This window comes from Eptatretus burgeri, chromosome 1, assembly GCF_056783735.1.
Source record: "Eptatretus burgeri isolate ZD-2024b chromosome 1, Ebu_testis_v1, whole genome shotgun sequence".
Taxonomy (NCBI): domain Eukaryota; kingdom Metazoa; phylum Chordata; class Myxini; order Myxiniformes; family Myxinidae; genus Eptatretus; species Eptatretus burgeri.
The window spans coordinates 21,864,309-21,882,958 of NC_140961.1; the positions used below are offsets into that span (position 1 = coordinate 21,864,309).

Consider the following 18,650-nt stretch of genomic DNA (forward strand, 5'->3'; position numbering starts at 1 on the left):
TATATCCTATAGTTTCCATGCTCGGCGACCCATCGCCGCCTACCGACTTGTAATTATATTTGTTGGCCGTTTAACCCATTCAAGATTGCATGGTTTGGTGAAGTTATTTAACGTCTAACATTTTTGAATGAGAACGAAAAACGAATTGATGAACCTGAAGGAAATCCGTCGTCCATTGATTTTTGTTTCCCAAATGAATCATTCACTCCACCTGAACGAAAAGGCAAATCACGATCCGTAGCCAAATCAGACTGGGGTACAAAATGAACACAAACACCGCACTGCTTATACAGTAATCCGTTTATTATATTAGTCCTTTTTGTAATCATCACCAAGTTTATCTTTATTGTACATTTTATAATAGGGAAATCACAAACATTGAGGGAACCGGTGGTGGCATTGCCACACGTGATGGTAAAGGAGGATTTATATACACAGGACTCCACCCTCTTCACAACATTTACAGGGCGAAGGGCCATGACTTGTCATGGGTCATGACCTTTGATCCAAAACTATTTACCCATTAGCCGAGTGTGTGACACTGGTTAGGCCATTCTCGGCTGTATCGGAACGCGGATCAAAGAGTCATTCATTGGGTCTGAAGTTTGAAAATAAAGACCTTCTCTGGCTTTGAGGGAGGATTGAAGAAAGTCCTGAAAAGGGTAGCCATTTATAGCTGGGTACTACATTACCCATTCTTATGTATCCTCTTCTTCCCCCTTTATCAAACCTTGTCTTTTTGCTCGACTCTATCCCACACTGTCTTCGTCTAAAGCTCTTGCTTGCTCATTGTTGAGCTTTCTTTCTACCTGCTCTAGGCTCCTGCCGCTCGATCCTGTTTCTCTCCGGTGCTGACGACACCTTTCCTCTGGATCCTTTCCTCTAATCTCAGCCTCTCACGACCTCTTGCTCAGAGTGCTGATGCGAGCGACGCCACAGGTGCAATCTCTCCAGTCTCCTCAGCCCAGGGTTGCAGATTCTGTAGTGCATAGAGCGACGAGTTGTGCAGGCAGAGGCGGTCTCCTGGATGAGCATCTCGGCCAAGTGGCTTCTGGTACACTTCAGCCTGTAGTTGCAGCAACAGCCGGTTCGCTTGCTGCCGTTCGGCTTCCCGCTCCTCTGCCGTCTGCCGCCTGCAACACATGGACACAGCACATCTCTGTGTATGCTCTGGAATAATGTGGATGGAAAAGATCAAATTAATGATTGCAGTCGTATAGATCTTGGATCGGGGACCCATGGTTACGCAAAGACCATGCTAATAGATGTATATTTCTTACAGAAAGTGTGGTTAGAATTAGTGATCACATGGGATGTAAAGTGGATGAGAGGAGGTAAAAATTTCCTATACATTTTTTGTACCTAATAAATATTATTTTTCATGTACAGTCAAGGCTCGTGGAAGATCGAGAACACTGAATGGATCAGGATGCAACAGATCAAAAGGAACAGTAGAGAGGGGCGGCACCAAAGGTAGGTTGACGGCCAAAATAGAGGGAAACTTCGCCAATTAAGAGATGTGGGGAAGAAAGAGGGGTAGGCGGAGGACACATGGGGTGGACAACAAAGATAACACCCAGGTGGGGTAGGGGTTTGGGGGGGGGGGTAGAAAAGATCATGGTTTTGTATGGGGGATGATATGATATGGTGGTGAACGGCTGTCTTGAAGACCGAGAGAATAATGAGATTGAACATGGCCTAAAACCAGATATAGATAGAGTTTAAAATGCAAGGGACGTGCATTGTAATAAAGTCCTTTTGTGTCTAAACTGTATATTTAATCTCTCATCAGGGGAAACTACTCCCTGTGTCTTTTTATCTCATGCCCCTTCCACCAGACCATTGAGTGCTGCCCATAATTACCTCATGCTTTGTCCCATACTCACCCCGACCTCTCCATCTTCCATCCTCACAATCAATCTCTTATACTCTGGTTGACTCTCCCCCACTCCCCCGCTTCCAGCCCCTCTCTTTTCTGCTGCTCATCCATTTTTCCACTCGTGTGTGACGTCTCTGTCCAATCCCCTTTCACCCTTGCCTAGTTTGTGAACCTGCTACCCGATGACGTTTTGCTCCTCCATGACACGATATTTGCTCGAAAAGTTCCCAAAGCAAATAAACCTCTGCTGTAGAAATACTTTATTAGCCCCCATTCGACTTAATCCGAAACGGGGGCTTATGGGTTCGGTCTCGATTTTCGTGTGCATGCGTGCGTGCGTCCGCAACCATATCTTGGACATGTATGGACCGATTTTACCCATACTTGACACAACACATGATGGTATACATATGCACGTCATTTTTTTCAACATCAGATCCAAGATGGCCGACTGGTGGTCATTTTTTTTTGTTAAAAAAAAAAATCCCGGTGTTGAACACATCCTCAACCATTTCTTGGACATGCATTTACCAATCTTGTTCAATCTAAGCACACAGATAACGAATGATGGCTTCCATGAGCAAGTCATTTTGTTTGTGGAGATCAGATCGAAGATGGCCGACTGGTGGCCATTTTTGTTGTTAAAATACCTGGTGTCGAACACATTCTCGACCATTTCTCGGACATGCATTTACCGATCTTGTTCAAAGTAGGCACACAGATAATGAATGATGGCTTACATCAGCACGTCTTTTTTTTCTTTTCTTTTTTTTTTTTACATCAGATCGAACATGGCTGCCTTGCGGCCATTTTAGTTGAAAAAAATCTGATGTTGAACACGTCCTCAACCATTTCTCGGACATGCATCTACCAATGTTGTTCAAACTTGACACCCGGATAATGAATGTTGGCTTATGTACGCATGTCTATTTTTGAGATCCTAGATGGCCGACTGGCGACCATTTTATTATTTAAACGTGTTCCTAACCATTTCTCTGGTATGCATGGTCCGATTCTGCTCAAACTTGGCAAAAGCACAGCACACAATCACAAACACTTGCACCTAACTTTATTTTGTGATGTCATCAAAGATGGCTGACTGGTAGACTGGCAGCCATTTTAGTTGTACATAAATATGGGCTGGTCCTTTAACCACATACAGCAAAGTTACTAAAACAATGGAGGCTATGACATTTTGTCTTTTTTACTTGTTTTGCACGGTATTACCAGTATTTAACATTTGGTCTTGGATGGCAGGTACTTTGATTCATTTGAGGTCGAGATGTCCCTTTTTGGTTTAGTAGGTGGGCCCATCCCAGGTATAGTGGTGATAACATCTGTGGTTTGTGATTGCAATTAATGGCTTCAAAAGTGTAATTTTTAGGAATAATTTGATGCATGACCCCACAACTTCAAATGGCATACAAGGCTTCTGTTGATTGCACAATGGAGTCGATAGCTTCACCATTATGGGCTGGTGCTCCAGCGACCCATTTACCACTCCTGCAAGTCGAGGCTCGTGGAGGAGCGAGAACATTGAACAGGTGAGGATGCAACAGAACAAAAGGAATGGTAGAAAGGGAGGGATAAATGCACCAACAGCAGAGATGAGGGACAAAATTGAGGGAGACTCGGACAAATAAGGGAAGTGGAACATAATGAGGGGTAAGAGACGATGCATGTGATACTCAGGAAGGAAATTTGGAAAGAAATGGGCTTGCAGGGGAGAGGCATTAACAGGGGTAGAAGAGATCATGATTTGCATTGGGGATCTGAGATGGTGGTGAACAGCTGTCTTGAAGACCTGAAGTGAAGAATGAGGTTGAAGAGAATGCTTCAAGATCATCAAGATCACAATCCCTTCAGGAGGCTGAGGGTGAGGACATCTTTCTGTCTCATTGCTAGCAATTTGGAAGTGGATGTTTTTACCTCTGCCACCAAAGGTGGACGGGGGTCGTGTTTTCACTGCTGCTTGTCTGTGAGAATGATATCTCAAAAAGTGAATGAACTGATTCGGCAACACTTGGTGGACAGGTTGGGTATGTGAAAAGGAAAAACTGATTCAATTTTGGTGAAATTCCGGATCCAGATCTGGATACGAGATCCAGATTCAGCCTATCAGTGGGCTACAAGACGTACTGTTCTGCCTGGAGGAGTTATGCACTCTACTGATTTCCGTTCTTGTTTCTACTGGGAACCCGTCCATCAGATGGTGGTGTCCCTATAGTTGCTGGTCTGGTTGCTCGTTTTCACTTTTTTTAGTTCAGTGTTGATCTACGTACATCTGTGATGTCACGCTCCTTCGTGAATCCCCCATTGCGGATATAGAAAGGTTGAACTACAGTATGTGTGAGAAATCGATCAGGAGGGTTGTGTTAATAATTTAATAACTATATTGTTATAAGCATGACACCTCAAAGCTTTTAGGGTATGCATAATGCAGGAATAGGTAATTAAACCGTTGGTTGATTGATGAGTCCATATTCTTTCCAGAGCATCAGCATTGCTCGTGCATTCCCGGAGTAAAAATACACTGGGTGGCTTGCCATTACCTTTCTCAGCAGTCGTCGGGACAGGTATATAGCACACAATAGCCAACTCTTCATGAAGACAACGTGGGATCTACCGTCCATAAGCAAATAGTAGCAGATGGGACACCTGGTTTAAAAGTCCTTCCAAAACACAAGATGATAGTTTATATTCGGATCGGGAATCAACCCCAGACTAGATACATCAAAAGTGAGTGCATTACTTCTGAACCCACCCGCCAGCCCAATTTAATTATTTATTAACCACAGAGTACCGTACGCTACATGCCACTGTACCGCACTCTACTGCCGTGTTCAAGGTTAATCGAATGGTCGCTTGTGCAATGAATTGTTGGCAAGATAACTACTGTATGTTTAGCTCATTTATTTTAATGGAATCGAGCTGGTGAATTCCGGTTACTAAATGGCACCACTCGAGCACCGGTGTTGGAGGTCATAAGACATTTCCGCTCTCAATAACAGCCGTGGGGGGTGATAAGCGGTGCTTACTGTGTGTGCCCTGTATGTGCACCTATTCTGGCAGGATTTGAACCTATAAAGAGGTAAATTCAAAAGAAAGGTTTAGTCAATGTGTGTTTATGCAACACGGAGCGGCGACAAGTCCCGCCTTGGGTGTCAGTCTCGGTCTCGTTTAGGACTCGTGTTGAGCGTCCTACTTGGCTCCGCGAAGGAGTTTGAGCCAAATGGGTGGCACCATGGCACTACCTTCGAGGAAACGGTGGCACATCTGAGGAGCCGGACCAGCCGGCCCTACCCGCAGTGTATGTACGACGGAACATCAGTTGCACAAAAAATTATTCCAACATCACAATATATTATAACGCACAGTAATTCTGGACCAAACTTTTATAACCATCCATTGAGAGGCAAGGGAATGACTTGGATGTTTGTCTATGCATCAACGACCTATTGTTCTCTTGCTTATAAATTTCTGGGACAATAATTATTGTATGATCACCTATCAAAAGGGGCAAACTATTTAATTACATCAGCAATGGGGGCTTCAGAATTGAGAGAAATTTTAAAAAATGAGAATGATAGGAGGGGGAAAAGGCAGATAGGGGGGAGTGTGGGGAGAGAAGAGATCCAACAAAACCTCCACCAATCACACAACATGACTTCAGAATGATAGAAGAGATAAAGGAGGCTCGGGCTTATGGGAAGGTTGAAGATGAGAGGAAAAAAAGGTTAGGTTAGGTTATGGGAGAGTGGAAAGAGGAGAGATGATTATGAATGGGGGAGGGGGAGAGAGAGAGAGAGAGAGAGAGAGAATAGTGAGGTATGTAGGAGTTAGGAGGGTAAGGGATGATGGTGGGAGAGAGAAAGGAGGGTAAGGGAGTATGGAAGAAGTGAGAAGAGAAGGGAGAGAAGTTTCAGAAGAGATGAGACTATGCCTTTTACATCTTCTTCCGGATGCAGTAAAAGGCGGAGGGCGAGGCTGTGCCCTCTGCTTGTTAGGGCAGGAATTTGTAATTTAGCCACGGTGCCGGCGATAGCTCACCTACTCTTTGTGAAGGACACCGTGCGATCTTTAACGTCCACCAACTAATGCTGGCAGACAGGACGCACGGTTTAACGTCTACCCAAGGGACAGCACACACATTGATGAACCAGCCTGCCTGTGAAACACCGGGATGATAGTTTATAGCTGGGTCGAGATTCAAACCTCGGTTAGATTTAGAGGCAAGTGTGTGTACGTTGAGGCCATCCAATCAGCCCATGCCATTTAAATTGAAGGAGCAACTAAGTAAGAAGCATGGGAGGTAAGGTAGTCAAAAATTCTACAACATTTGCATATCCTTACGATAAGTCACGGACCAGCGTGTGGTTGTTGCGCTATTCCTCCTATAATTCTGGGTCAATTACATCCAGACTTGCGACATAGGATCAGCAAGACCCCAATTCGTGTAAAGGGGTATTTTTTATCTTTGCCGGTGGTCTTGGGGAGAGGGGGATGCAAATTCTCTCTGTAAATGTGCATCGTGAAGCACCACTCTAGGTGGCAGAGAGTATTACAAGTGTCCACCATTTACAGTGGAGTATTCCTGTCCCCACGTTTTCCAGTGCAGCGAGTCGTTTTGAATTACGCAGCGAGAGGTGTTTTGAATAAGGATAATAACATAACCCCACCAGCCGCTCCCGTAGCAGATGCTTCTAGTATATGTAATAATTGGGGATTGTATTTTTTTTTTGGGGGGGGGGAACTGGAAATGATTCAACAAATCTTGAATTAAGCAATAAATACATTTAGCAACCTCATTACAGTACAGGTTAGAACAGCACAAAATAGTTATAAACAACACATCAGAAATTGAAAAGTATATCCAAGTAAACTTTTTGCTCCATCACTTACACAGCATGAGTGTATGAGCGTACGAGTCTTCCACTACATTACACAGCAATCTGGTGCATGCGATACATTCCTTTAATATACACGCCATCCACTCGTATGAGAAGAGAAGCCGGCTGTTGCATCTGCTCGCAATGGTTGTTTGGACCTTTCAAGAAAGTAGGCCGTTGTGTGCCGGTAACCTGGATGACTTCTAAATTCCTGCTCTAATCTATATCGGGGCACCGCATCCACAGCACAGCCATGCTAAGCAATGATGCAACCAGTACGAGACAGAGTTCAGAAATTAATGGTGGTCACACATTAGTTCACCTCCTGGGAGATAAATCCAAATAAATAAGTGTGTTCTGTAAATGTGGTAACGAAATTACTAAACTATACGATTCATAAGTAATATGCAAACGGACTCGGTAAGTATGTATAATCTTCTAATTAAATACTATTGACTAATGAGTCAAACGAAGATGAAACAATCCGTAGCTCAGGACCCTGCAGCCACACTTCGTCAGCAGCGGTTCCTCTTCTCAGTACATGGCACACCATCTCTGCTGCACCGTTCGGGGTAGAGTACGTGTACAAAGGTGACAAGAGGTCCAGTAAGAAAATAAAGTGGCGAAGTATAGGATCAAACTTGCTTTTGTGGCTAAAGGAGATGATCACGATAAAATACTGAGAGCATTTGAATAAGGGTTAATAAAATAACAATAATAACTAGAACTGCCACTTTATAACTGCTGGCAGTGATGACCGGGTACCCAGTCCGTCCGCCTTTGATACAACATGGGACTTTCTGCAGATGACAGTCGCAAAGTTTCGCATTCATGGGGAAAGTGGTTCCAGAAAAAACATTATTGAAGAGTGATGCAAACAGAGGCATGCTTCGATATGGCGTGGGACTGAAGAGCTGCGAACCGGGCAGCAAAAAGCGTTCAATTTCCTTATTACTGGCGAACAGATTCAAATAATTAAATAATTCTGGCTGCCAAACCGTGTGACCGATCAGGTTGAAATTTTAAACTTTTGTTTCTCATGTCGGCTAAATTAGAAATTTGAAGTTTCGTATATATAGAAGCAGTGGTTCCAGAGTAAACATTAATTAATATTTATCCTTCAATCCAAGATGGCGGCCAAACCATGTAACTTGTGATGTCATAATTTTCACCACATGTGTAAACACAATCCTAGACGATAAGTGCAAATTTTCGCTTCGCTAGGTTAAGCAGTTCCAGAGAAAACATTATTTAATATTTTTCTTAAAACCAACATGGCTGCCAAACCCTGGGTCCGATCCCGTTGAAATTTCAAACCCTCATTCCGCATGACTGTTGCACCATAAAGGTGATGTTTCACATTTATTGATGCAGTAGTACCAGAGTAAACATTAATTAATATTTTTCCTTCAATCCAATATGGCTGCCAAACGTTGCATCGTACCTCAAAAGGGGGTGGGAACTTTTTATTCGTCATGGAGAGGCGGTCATAGTGGTCGAGTTTCGCCTGGATCTGTTCAGCCGTTTCAGAGAAAAAGACGTTTGAAGATATTGTTTTTCAATCCAAGATGGCTGACGAACCATGTGACCTATGACATCAGAAATATATATTCTGCTTCCAACTGGGTAATGGAACACGTTTGTGAAGTTTCGTGTAAATCGGGAAAGGTGCGTTTTTCTATCCAAGATGGCCGCCAAACCATGTGACGTGTGACCTCATAATTTTTACCACGCGTGCACACACGATGGTAGATGGTAATTGCAAACTTTCGATTCGTTAGGTTAAGCGGTTCCAGAGAAAACATTATTTAATATTTTTCTTAAATCCAAGATGGCAGCCAAACCGTGTGACTTATCAATTCCAAATTAACAAACTTATATCGCCTACGTGTCCCGAATATACTTCTGAAATCTGCCCTTCATCCGACCAGCGCTTCTGGAGAAGAAGATGTTTGAAGGTTTTTGGGTTTTTTCAAGATGGCCGCCAAACCATGTGACCGATCAAGAAGAAATTAACAAACTTGAGAAAGGACCTCATGGGGAATATATGTGTGAAGTTTCGTCTTCATCTGTCTTGCCCTTCTGGAGAAGAAGATTTTTAAAATTTATTCATTTTCAATCCAAGATGGCTGCCGAACCTTGTGACCTATGATATCATAAATTTAAATTCTGCTTTCCATCATAGACCCAAACAAGTGTGTGAAGTTTCGTGTAAATCGGATAAGGTCTATTTTTCTATCCAAGATGGCCGCCAAACCATGTGACTTCTGAGGTAAAATTTTTTTACCATGTATGCAGACTTGAGGGAGGAAGGCACTTGCAAATTTTCGCTTCGATGGCTTATGAAATACCAGAGAAAACATTATTTAATATTTTTCTTAAATCCAACATGGCGGCCAAACCATGTGACCTATCACTTCGAAATTAACAAACTTGCATCGCATCCATGTCACAAATATAATTCTGAAATCTCGCCTTCATTGGACCAGCGCTTCTGGAGAAGAAGATGTTTGAATGTTTTAAGGTTTTTTCAAGATGGCCGCCAAACCATGTGACGTATCAACAACAAATTAACAAACTTGAAAGAGGACCTCAGGGGGAATATACCTGTGAAGTTTCGCCTCAATCTGCATAGCCGTTCTGGAGAAGAAGATTTTAAAAAAAAAAAATTTCAAAACAAGATGGCGGCCGAATTACGTCACCGATGACGTCAAAAAAAAATTTTTTCTACGATGAATTTTGGTGTAGATGACGCTCAAGAAATTTCAAATTTTTCCCATGTGGCGTTCTACTTGACGAATTTTCACCGGGATACCTCTTCACCGATGACGTCACGAAAAATCACACGTGTTCCCGAGAGGGAGCTTGTTAAAATGTATGAAGCGAAAAAATTTTTACCCTGGAAGATTTCAGAGATACAGAGGTCCAAAGTTTATCGTTTTTTTCAAGATGGCGCCCGCACCACGTGACCAATGACGTCATAATTATAACGTGATTGTGCTATCAAAAAAGATACATACTACGGTGAAAATTTCGTGTCGATCGGACTTTGCGTTCCTGAGAAAATGATTTTTAAAGTGAAAACAGGGCGCAAAATGCCGGCGGAAAAATAATAATAATAATAAATAATAAACATAAGAAAAACAATAGGGTACCCTGTACTCACAGGGTACCCTAATAATAATTGCATCATGGGCATCGATGAACTTTGACTTTTCCAAAAGCCACAATTAATTGCATTTACTTGTGTGGTCTGCCGAGGGGGGAATGTATTTTGGCCCAAATCTCTCACAAACCAGCTGGTCAGGTGTGGCGTTCAACTGGAGCCGATTCAGGCGGGAATTTGGTAATCAGATCACGGTGTCGGCGATAACTCGCATAATCTTCATGAAAGACACCATGATACATTTGTTACCCACCAGATCATGTGAGCAGACGAGATACCTGGCTTAACGTCGATCCAAAGGACGGTGCACTTTGTGACGCAATATCCTGCCTGCGGAGCCCCAATACAGACGAGACGGCTCAGAGGTAACTGTACTTATCACCATCTGGAAAAGGTAAACAACAAAATTCTTTCGTTTAAACAGAAATATTCAATATTTTTTCACAAACGCATGCCGTTTCTACCACCTTAGATAAAAGGGGACGAAGATCGGCCACAGCCGCCACCGTTGACCACATCTTCCACGCACACCGTCTCGAATCGTCCCAAAGCAAAAATACAATCTGGAACTGGAGCCGGGACCCGATCAAGAGCTGGGATTGGCCAATCTGCAAATGGATTGGCATGGAACTCGGAACCAGCGCAGTAACCGGAGCAACTCTCCGTCACAAGTTCCTGATTGATATTGCTAAACTGCGAGAGACGGAGCAGGGTCTTCTTGGCCTTCTTGGTGATTTCCATTTTCGGCAACTTTATGCCTTGTAGGTCATGTTACAAGTTTCAGTGGTTAATATTTTTTGTGATATAGTCTTATTTGTATCGTATAAATATATAGTGTAACGTGTATGCATGAGAGTTTTTCAGTAACATTAATTATTTTTTTATCTTTAATTCGATGCAAGTTGTGCGTCAGTATATGTTGTGTATTTAATTTACCTCTTTTATTCCTTCTCCAAATATTTATCTGCAGAGGTGGATTCTTAAAAAAATTATTTGTAAGGCTCGCTCGGCAGCGCCAAGATGAGTTTGAGGGTGCAGGAGTAGCAGCTGAAACCCAAATCCAATCCAGGTTCCTCCTGATTACTCCAATGCAGTATTTGGTCTTTTATTTAATTAGAATTTGAGTTGTGCAATTTACGACGGGAAGTAGTCCATCATTTCAAAACGTACACCCACCAGGACCCCAGGAGAATCATGTGATGTGAAACTCTCTTCATTCCCACCTGTACCATTACTAGAGCAATCACAAGAGCTCCATGTTCATGGCCTACAGTGCCGTGGACAGTAAGCAGTTTCGGTGGACGATAGATACATCAATTCAACTGAAGTCATCAGCAGATTTTAGTTGAGGCTGTGGAGCTCTGATTTGGCACCAAGTGGATTATTTACTTTGTTGTTGCAGAATATAACACAGCCATTAAGCATTTTGCATTGCAATGCTGGGTAAATGAAACGAAAGAAATGCTTTAAGATGCCATGTAATTCATTGTGACAGAGCAAGTGTTTTACACTTTGATTTTGTTGCTTAGCAACAATATGGGACTTTCAAAATGACGTAATTCACCCTCGGAATGCTCGGTGCGCATGTACAGAAACCACTGGAAATAGTGGTCATCGGGGCACGTTGATGTATATCATGCGTGCGAGATAAGGATCGTCACTTAAAATGGCTCGAAAAGCTTCTAAAATAATCCGAAAATACTTGGAAAAGTACCTGAGAGAAAGGGGTGTGCCTCTGCACAACGAGAGGGTTGGAGCGAGACACCGTATTTGGAATTGCCACTTTCGTTTAAATTCTGAAAATTATGTTAAAAAGACGATTTCACCTGCAGATTTTGCCCGAGCAATGGCAGCTTAAGTTCCACGTTTAGCAGAAGCGAGTCACTGACAACGCACACACAGCACATGCATGGAAGGCCTCGTTAGCATTCATTCATCATTTTGAAAGCAACATACCATGAAAGAATCATGCATACGTCACGTAACATACCGTGGTCAGCCGTTTACGGTCCCGTAGCCAGAAGGGACCTACTGAAAGTAACCTGGCCAGTCGAGGCCCATTTCGTCAACTGACCAGTAAAGGCCCATTTATAGTCCCCTGGTCAGTAGAGGCCCATCTATCGTCCCCAAGTCAGTAGAGGCCCATCTATTGTCCCCATATATCAGGCTCATCTATCGTCCTCTGGTCAGTAGAGGCCCATCTATCGTCCCCTGGTTAGTCAACGCCCATCTATCATCCCCAAGTCAGTAGAGGCCCATCTATTTTCCCCATATATCAGGCCCATCTATTTTCCCCATATATAAGGCCCATCTCTCATCCCCTGGTCAGTAGAAGCCCATCTATCGTCCCCTGGTTAGTAGAGGCCCATTCAGAGTACCCTTGCCAGGAGAGGCCTATATTCGCCTCCCCAGTTCGGGCTGATTTAGACTCACCTGCCCAGTTAGGGCTGATTTAGAGTCACATGACCAGTAAAGGCCCATTTAGTCCCCTGGTCAGTAGAGGCCCATCTATCGTCCCCTGGTCAGTCGACGCCCATCTATTGTCCCCAAGTCAGTAGAGGCCCATCTATTTTCCCCATATATCAGGCCCATCTATCATCCCCTGGTCAGTAGAAGCCCATCTATCGTCCCCTGGTTAGTAGAGGCCCATTCAGAGTACCCTTGCCAGGAGAGGCCTATATTCACCTCCCCAGTTCGGGCTGATTTAGACTCACCTGCCCAGTTAGGGCTGATTTAGAGTCACATGACCAGTAAAGGCCCATTTAGTCCCCTGGTCAGTAGAGGCCCATCTATCATCCCCTGGTAAGTGGAGGCCATCTATCATCCCCTGGTAAGTGGAGGCCCATCTATCATCCCCTGGTAAGTGGAGGCCCATCTATCATCCCCTGGTAAGTGGAGGCCCATCTATCGTCCCCTGGTCAGTGGAGGGCCATCTATCGTCCCCTGGTCAGTGGAGGGCCATCTACCGTCCCCTAGTCAGTAGAGGCCCATCTATCATACTCTGGTCAGTTGAGGCCCAGCTATCGTTCCCTGGTCAGTAGAGGCCCATCTATCGTCCCCTAGTCAGTAGAGGCCCATCTATCATACCCTGGTCAGTAGAGGCCCATCTGTCACCCCCTGGTCAGTAGAGGCCAACCTATCATCCCCGAGTCAGTAGAGGCCCACCTATCATCCCCGAGTCAGTCGAGGCCCATCTATCGTCCCCTAGTCAGGAGAAGCCTATTTATATTCCCCTTTTCAGTTCTGTTCTTGCGTATGGCAGCTTGGCTGCCGGGTAGCGATCATTTCTTGGAAGTGCGGCTGTGCCTCTCTACCAGTACACTGGTAATCATTTTGCCGACCACAGAAGGATGACAGACTGAGTCAACCCCACCTGGTGTTAATTCAGAATCCAACGGGACTCAAACTCAGGACCCTAAGATCCTAAGCCAGCCACCCTAACCACGAAGCCAACACCAGGCTTCCCTGTCCAGTAATGGCCCATTTATAATCCCTTGTCCAGTCGAGGCCCACATAGAGTCCCCTGGCCAGGAAACACATTTTTTCCCCTGGCCAGAAGTGACACATTTAGAGTTCCCTGGCCAGTGGTGGTCCATTTCGAGGGCCATGAAGGCTCAATTCCATGGCACTGGCTCATTCTAACGCAGCCATTGTGCCGTGAATCTCGCTGTGTGCGAGGTACAGTTTGCATTTACATCAGGACTTCAGGGGAAATCTTTGGTGCTTCTCAATATAAAAATGCAACATTGTCACCTGAGGAGCATCAAATCCAAATTGTTGACCCCATCACAAGCAGTGTTTCTCACCATATATTACACTGGATGCCCTTCATTGCCTCATGACAGCGAGTCATGGATTAAACAACAATAGTATTTCCGTGAGATGATACACAGGTCAAAAGGTTAAGGGATTGGTGGGTGTATGTGGGAACGTGTTGATATGAATGCTAAATTAATTATTTCCCATTGAAAGATCGCCTTGAGTGCCTGTCTGCCCAGTCGGTGGACCAATGGCTGTCATAGACTGGGGAAGGTCTTTAAAGGGTCAAGTTGTCGGCATGGATGTAAATCACCAAAAAGGGTTACATGGCCATTGTACACAATGCTCTTCTTTTAGAGACACCGTGCATGGGGTCTTTAACGTCAACAAGCAACAAGGCACGACAGCCTCAGGAGAAACAAAACTGTAAAGGAGGAAACAAACAAGATCCAAGTTTGATACGAATGATGGAGCTTTGTATATTGTATTTACTGTAATGGAACACAAATGGATTAGTTTGGACATAAATAATAGTTAGCAGATATCACTGTACCATTACATGAATTAAAAGGACATTGATAGACATTAGATGCGGGGAGCCCATATGGGATTTTTTGAACTTGGGCTCACCGCATCATGATGTGGGATTTTTTGAACTTGGGCTCCTCTGCATCACGAGATGTGGGTGGGATATTTTGAACTTGGGTTCCCCGCATCATGAGATGTGGGATTTTTTGAACTTTGGCTCACCGCATCATGAGATGTGGGATTTTTTGAACCTGAGCTCCCCGCATCATCAGATGTGGGAATTTTTGAACTTGGGATCACCGCATCATGAGACGTGGGATTTTTTGAACTTGGGCTCCCCGCATCATGAGATGTGGGGGGGGGGGTGGGGTTTACGTGGGCTGACTGCATCATGAGACATGGGATTTTTTGAACTTGGGCTCCCCGCATCATGAGATGTGGGAGTTTTTTTGAACTTTGGCTCCCTGCATCACGAGATGTGGGATATTGTGAACTTGGGCTCCCCGCATCATGAGATGTGGGAGTTTTTTGAACTTTGGCTCCCTGCATCACGAGATGTGGGATATTTTGAACTTGGGCTCACCGCATCATGAGACGTGGGATTTTTTGAACTTGAGCTCCCCGCATCATGAGATGTGGGGTTTTTTGAACTTGGGCTCCCAGCATCATGAGACAAGGGAAATTTTGAACTTGGGCTCCCCGCATCATGAGAGATGGGATTTTTTTGAACTTGGGCTCCCCACATCATGAGATGTGGGGGTTTTTTTTACTTGGGCTCCCCGCATCATGAGATGTGGGAATTTTAACTTGGGCTCCCCGCATCATGAGATGTGGGATTTTTTGAACCTGAGCTCCCCGCATCATGAGATATGGGATTTTTTTGAACTTGGGCTCCCCGCATCATGAGATATGGGATTCTTTTGAACTTGGGCTCCCCGCATCATGAGATGTGGGTTTTTTTTCCCTTGGGCTCCCCGCATCATGAGATGTGGGAATTTTAACTTGGGCTCCCCGCATCATGAGATGTGGGAATTTTAACTTGGGCTCCCCGCATCATGAGATGTGGGATTTTTTGAACCTGAGCTCCCCGCATCATGAGATGTGGGAATTTTTACTTGGGCTCCCCGCATCATGAGATGTGGGATTTTTTGAACTTGAGCTCCCCGCATCATGAGATGTGGGATTTTTTTGAACCTGAGCTCCCTGCATCATGAGATGTGGGATTTTTTGAACTTGAGCTCCCCGCATCATGAGATGTGGGATTTTTTGAACCTGAGCTCCCCGCATCATGAGATGTGGGATTTTTTGAATCTGAGCTCCCGCATCATGAGATGTGGGATTTTTTGAATCTGAGCTCCCGCATCATGAGATGTGGGATTTTTTGAACCTGGGCTCCCCGCATCATGAGATGTGGGATTTTTTGAAACTGAGCTCCCGCATCATGAGATGTGGGATTTTTTGAACCTGAGCTCCCCGCATCATGAGATGTGGGATTTTTGAACCTGAGCTCCCCGCATCATGAGATGTGGGATTTTTTGAACCTGGACTCCCCGCATCATGAGATGTGAGATTTTTTGAACCTGGGCTCCCCGCATCATGAGATGTGGGATTTTTTGAACCTGAGCTCCCCGCATCATGAGATGTGGGATTTTCTGAACCTGAGCTCCCCGCATCATGAGATGTGGGATTTTTTGAACCTGAGCTCCCGCATCATGAGATGTGGGATTTTTTGAATCTGAGCTCCCGCATCATGAGATGTGGGATTTTTTGAACCTGGGCTCCCCGCATCATGAGATGTGGGATTTTTTGAATCTGAGCTCCCGCATCATGAGATGTGGGATTTTTTGAATCTGAGCTCCCGCATCATGAGATGTGGGATTTTTTGAACCTGGGCTCCCCGCATCATGAGATGTGGGATTTTTTGAATCTGAGCTCCCGCATCATGAGATGTGGGATTTTTTGAATCTGAGCTCCCCGCATCATGAGATGTGGGATTTTTTGAACCTGAGCTCCCCGCATCATGAGATGTGGGATTTTTTGAACCTGGACTCCCCGCATCATGAGATGTGGGATTTTTTGAATCTGAGCTCCCGCATCATGAGATGTGGGATTTTTGAACCTGGGCTCCCCGCATCATGAGATGTGGGATTTTTTGAATCTGAGCTCCCGCATCATGAGATGTGGGATTTTTTGAATCTGAGCTCCCCGCATCATGAGATGTGGGATTTTTTGAACCTGAGCTCCCCGCATCATGAGATGTGGGATTATTTGAACCTGGACTCCCCGCATCATGAGATGTGGGATTTTTTGAACCTGGGCTCCCCGCATCATGAGATGTGAGATTTTTTGAACCTGGGCTCCCCGCATCATGAGATGTGGGATTTTTTGAACTTGAGCTCCCCGCATCATGAGATGTGGGATTTTTTGAACCTGAGCTCCCCGCATCATGAGATGTGGGATTTTTTGAACCTGAGCTCCCCGCATCATGAGATGTGGGATTTTTTGAACCTGAGCTCCCGCATCATGAGATGTGGGATTTTTTGAATCTGAGCTCCCCGCATCATGAGATGTGGGATTTTTTGAATCTGAGCTCCCGCATCATGAGATGTGGGATTTTTTGAACCTGAGCTCCCGCATCATGAGATGTGGGATTTTTTGAACCTGGGCTCCCCGCATCATGAGATGTGGGATTTTTTGAATCTGAGCTCCCGCATCATGAGATGTGGGATTTTTTGAACTTGAGCTCCCCGCATCATGAGATGTGGGATTTTTTGAACCTGAGCTCCCGCATCATGAGATGTGGGATTTTTGAACCTGGGCTCCCCGCATCATGAGATGTGGGATTTTTTGAATCTGAGCTCCCGCATCATGAGATGTGGGATTTTTTGAATCTGAGCTCCCCGCATCATGAGATGTGGGATTTTTTGAACCTGAGCTCCCCGCATCATGAGATGTGGGATTATTTGAACCTGGACTCCCCGCATCATGAGATGTGGGATTTTTTGAACCTGGGCTCCCCGCATCATGAGATGTGAGATTTTTTGAACCTGGGCTCCCCGCATCATGAGATGTGGGATTTTTTGAACTTGAGCTCCCCGCATCATGAGATGTGGGATTTTTTGAACCTGAGCTCCCCGCATCATGAGATGTGGGATTTTTTGAACCTGAGCTCCCCGCATCATGAGATGTGGGATTTTTTGAACCTGAGCTCCCGCATCATGAGATGTGGGATTTTTTGAATCTGAGCTCCCCGCATCATGAGATGTGGGATTTTTTGAATCTGAGCTCCCGCATCATGAGATGTGGGATTTTTTGAACCTGAGCTCCCGCATCATGAGATGTGGGATTTTTTGAACCTGGGCTCCCCGCATCATGAGATGTGGGATTTTTTGAATCTGAGCTCCCGCATCATGAGATGTGGGATTTTTTGAACTTGAGCTCCCCGCATCATGAGATGTGGGATTTTTTGAACCTGAGCTCCCCGCATCATGAGATGTGGGATTTTTTGAACCTGAGCTCCCCGCATCATGAGATGTGGGATTTTTTTGAACTTGGGCTCCCCACATCATCACAAGCCTGAGGGTCAAATGGGGACATTAACAAACAAATCTATCTTTCTTTTTGTAAAAGTCCCATAAAATATTGCTCACGCAACACATGTGATGATGTCATGATGTACAACTAAGAATTTGTCTGCATTATGTGAAGCTTTTTTATTTTTAATGGTTTCAAAATAAATTGCAACTTCCTGCCACCTCAATATTTTATCTAACATTGGCAGCTCCTTCTCAAGACATGAACTAAACGAGAGAGATCATGAAACTCCTTATCCCCATGCAGTGTTAAAGTATATAATTCAATTGATATAAAATAATCATTTTAAAGATTGTATTAAAAAAATCCGTAAGTTTAGCAATGTTTATGCAGTAGTGTCTTATGCCCCACCTTATTTAACATGTCCAAGTCCGACGAAACGGAAGGATTTTGAAAGTGGCAAAAAGGTGATTTGTGTTCTACAGTGTTCAAGTGTACAATTCAATCGAAATAAAATAGATACTCTGAAGGTTGTACAAAAATTCCATAAGTTTACTGCTGTTGATGCCACATCATATATATATATATATATATATATATATATATATATATATATATATATATATATATATATATATATATATATATATATATATATATATATATACCACCTTATTTAACACGTTACATTTTTTTTTCGTGCCTGTTGTTTGTGTCCTTTATGACATCCTTAAAAACGATTCTTGTTTTCAATTTTGTTTGACTGCCAGGCAGGCAGGCGGAGTAAAAACATTATCTCGCTCCTCTTTGCGCATGTGGAGTCGGGACAAATTCAGGGCCAGAGTACAGTTCAGCTACCAGTTTGTTTTCCAATTTCTGGTCAAAATAAAACGTT

At 44.1% G+C, this 18,650-nt stretch overlaps 1 protein-coding gene and 1 long non-coding RNA gene across 5 annotated transcripts in view; one reads left to right on the forward strand and one right to left on the reverse strand.

Annotated features, from left to right (window-relative positions):
• The window catches only part of LOC147033994 (uncharacterized), a 59,764-nt gene that overhangs the window by 29,663 nt on the left and 11,451 nt on the right, over nt 1–18,650 (forward strand). The window contains exons 3-4 of one of the 4 annotated variants that reach the window (XR_015056423.1): nt 10,191–10,299; nt 10,407–10,809. The exons of the other annotated variants lie outside the window; for them this stretch is intronic. This is a non-coding gene — a long non-coding RNA (uncharacterized LOC147033994). Of the gene's footprint in view, nt 1–10,190; nt 10,300–10,406; nt 10,810–18,650 lie in introns of those variants that run through there. 4 annotated transcript variants of the gene reach the window in all.
• Nucleotides 295–18,650, reverse strand: part of TLX1 (T cell leukemia homeobox 1) — a 24,507-nt gene continuing 6,151 nt past the window's right edge. Inside the window, exon 3 of the mRNA XM_085874617.1 lies at nt 295–1,133. Coding sequence (XP_085730743.1) covers nt 911–1,133 — 223 coding nt within the window. The 3' untranslated portion in view covers nt 295–910. The remainder of the gene's footprint in view (nt 1,134–18,650) is intronic.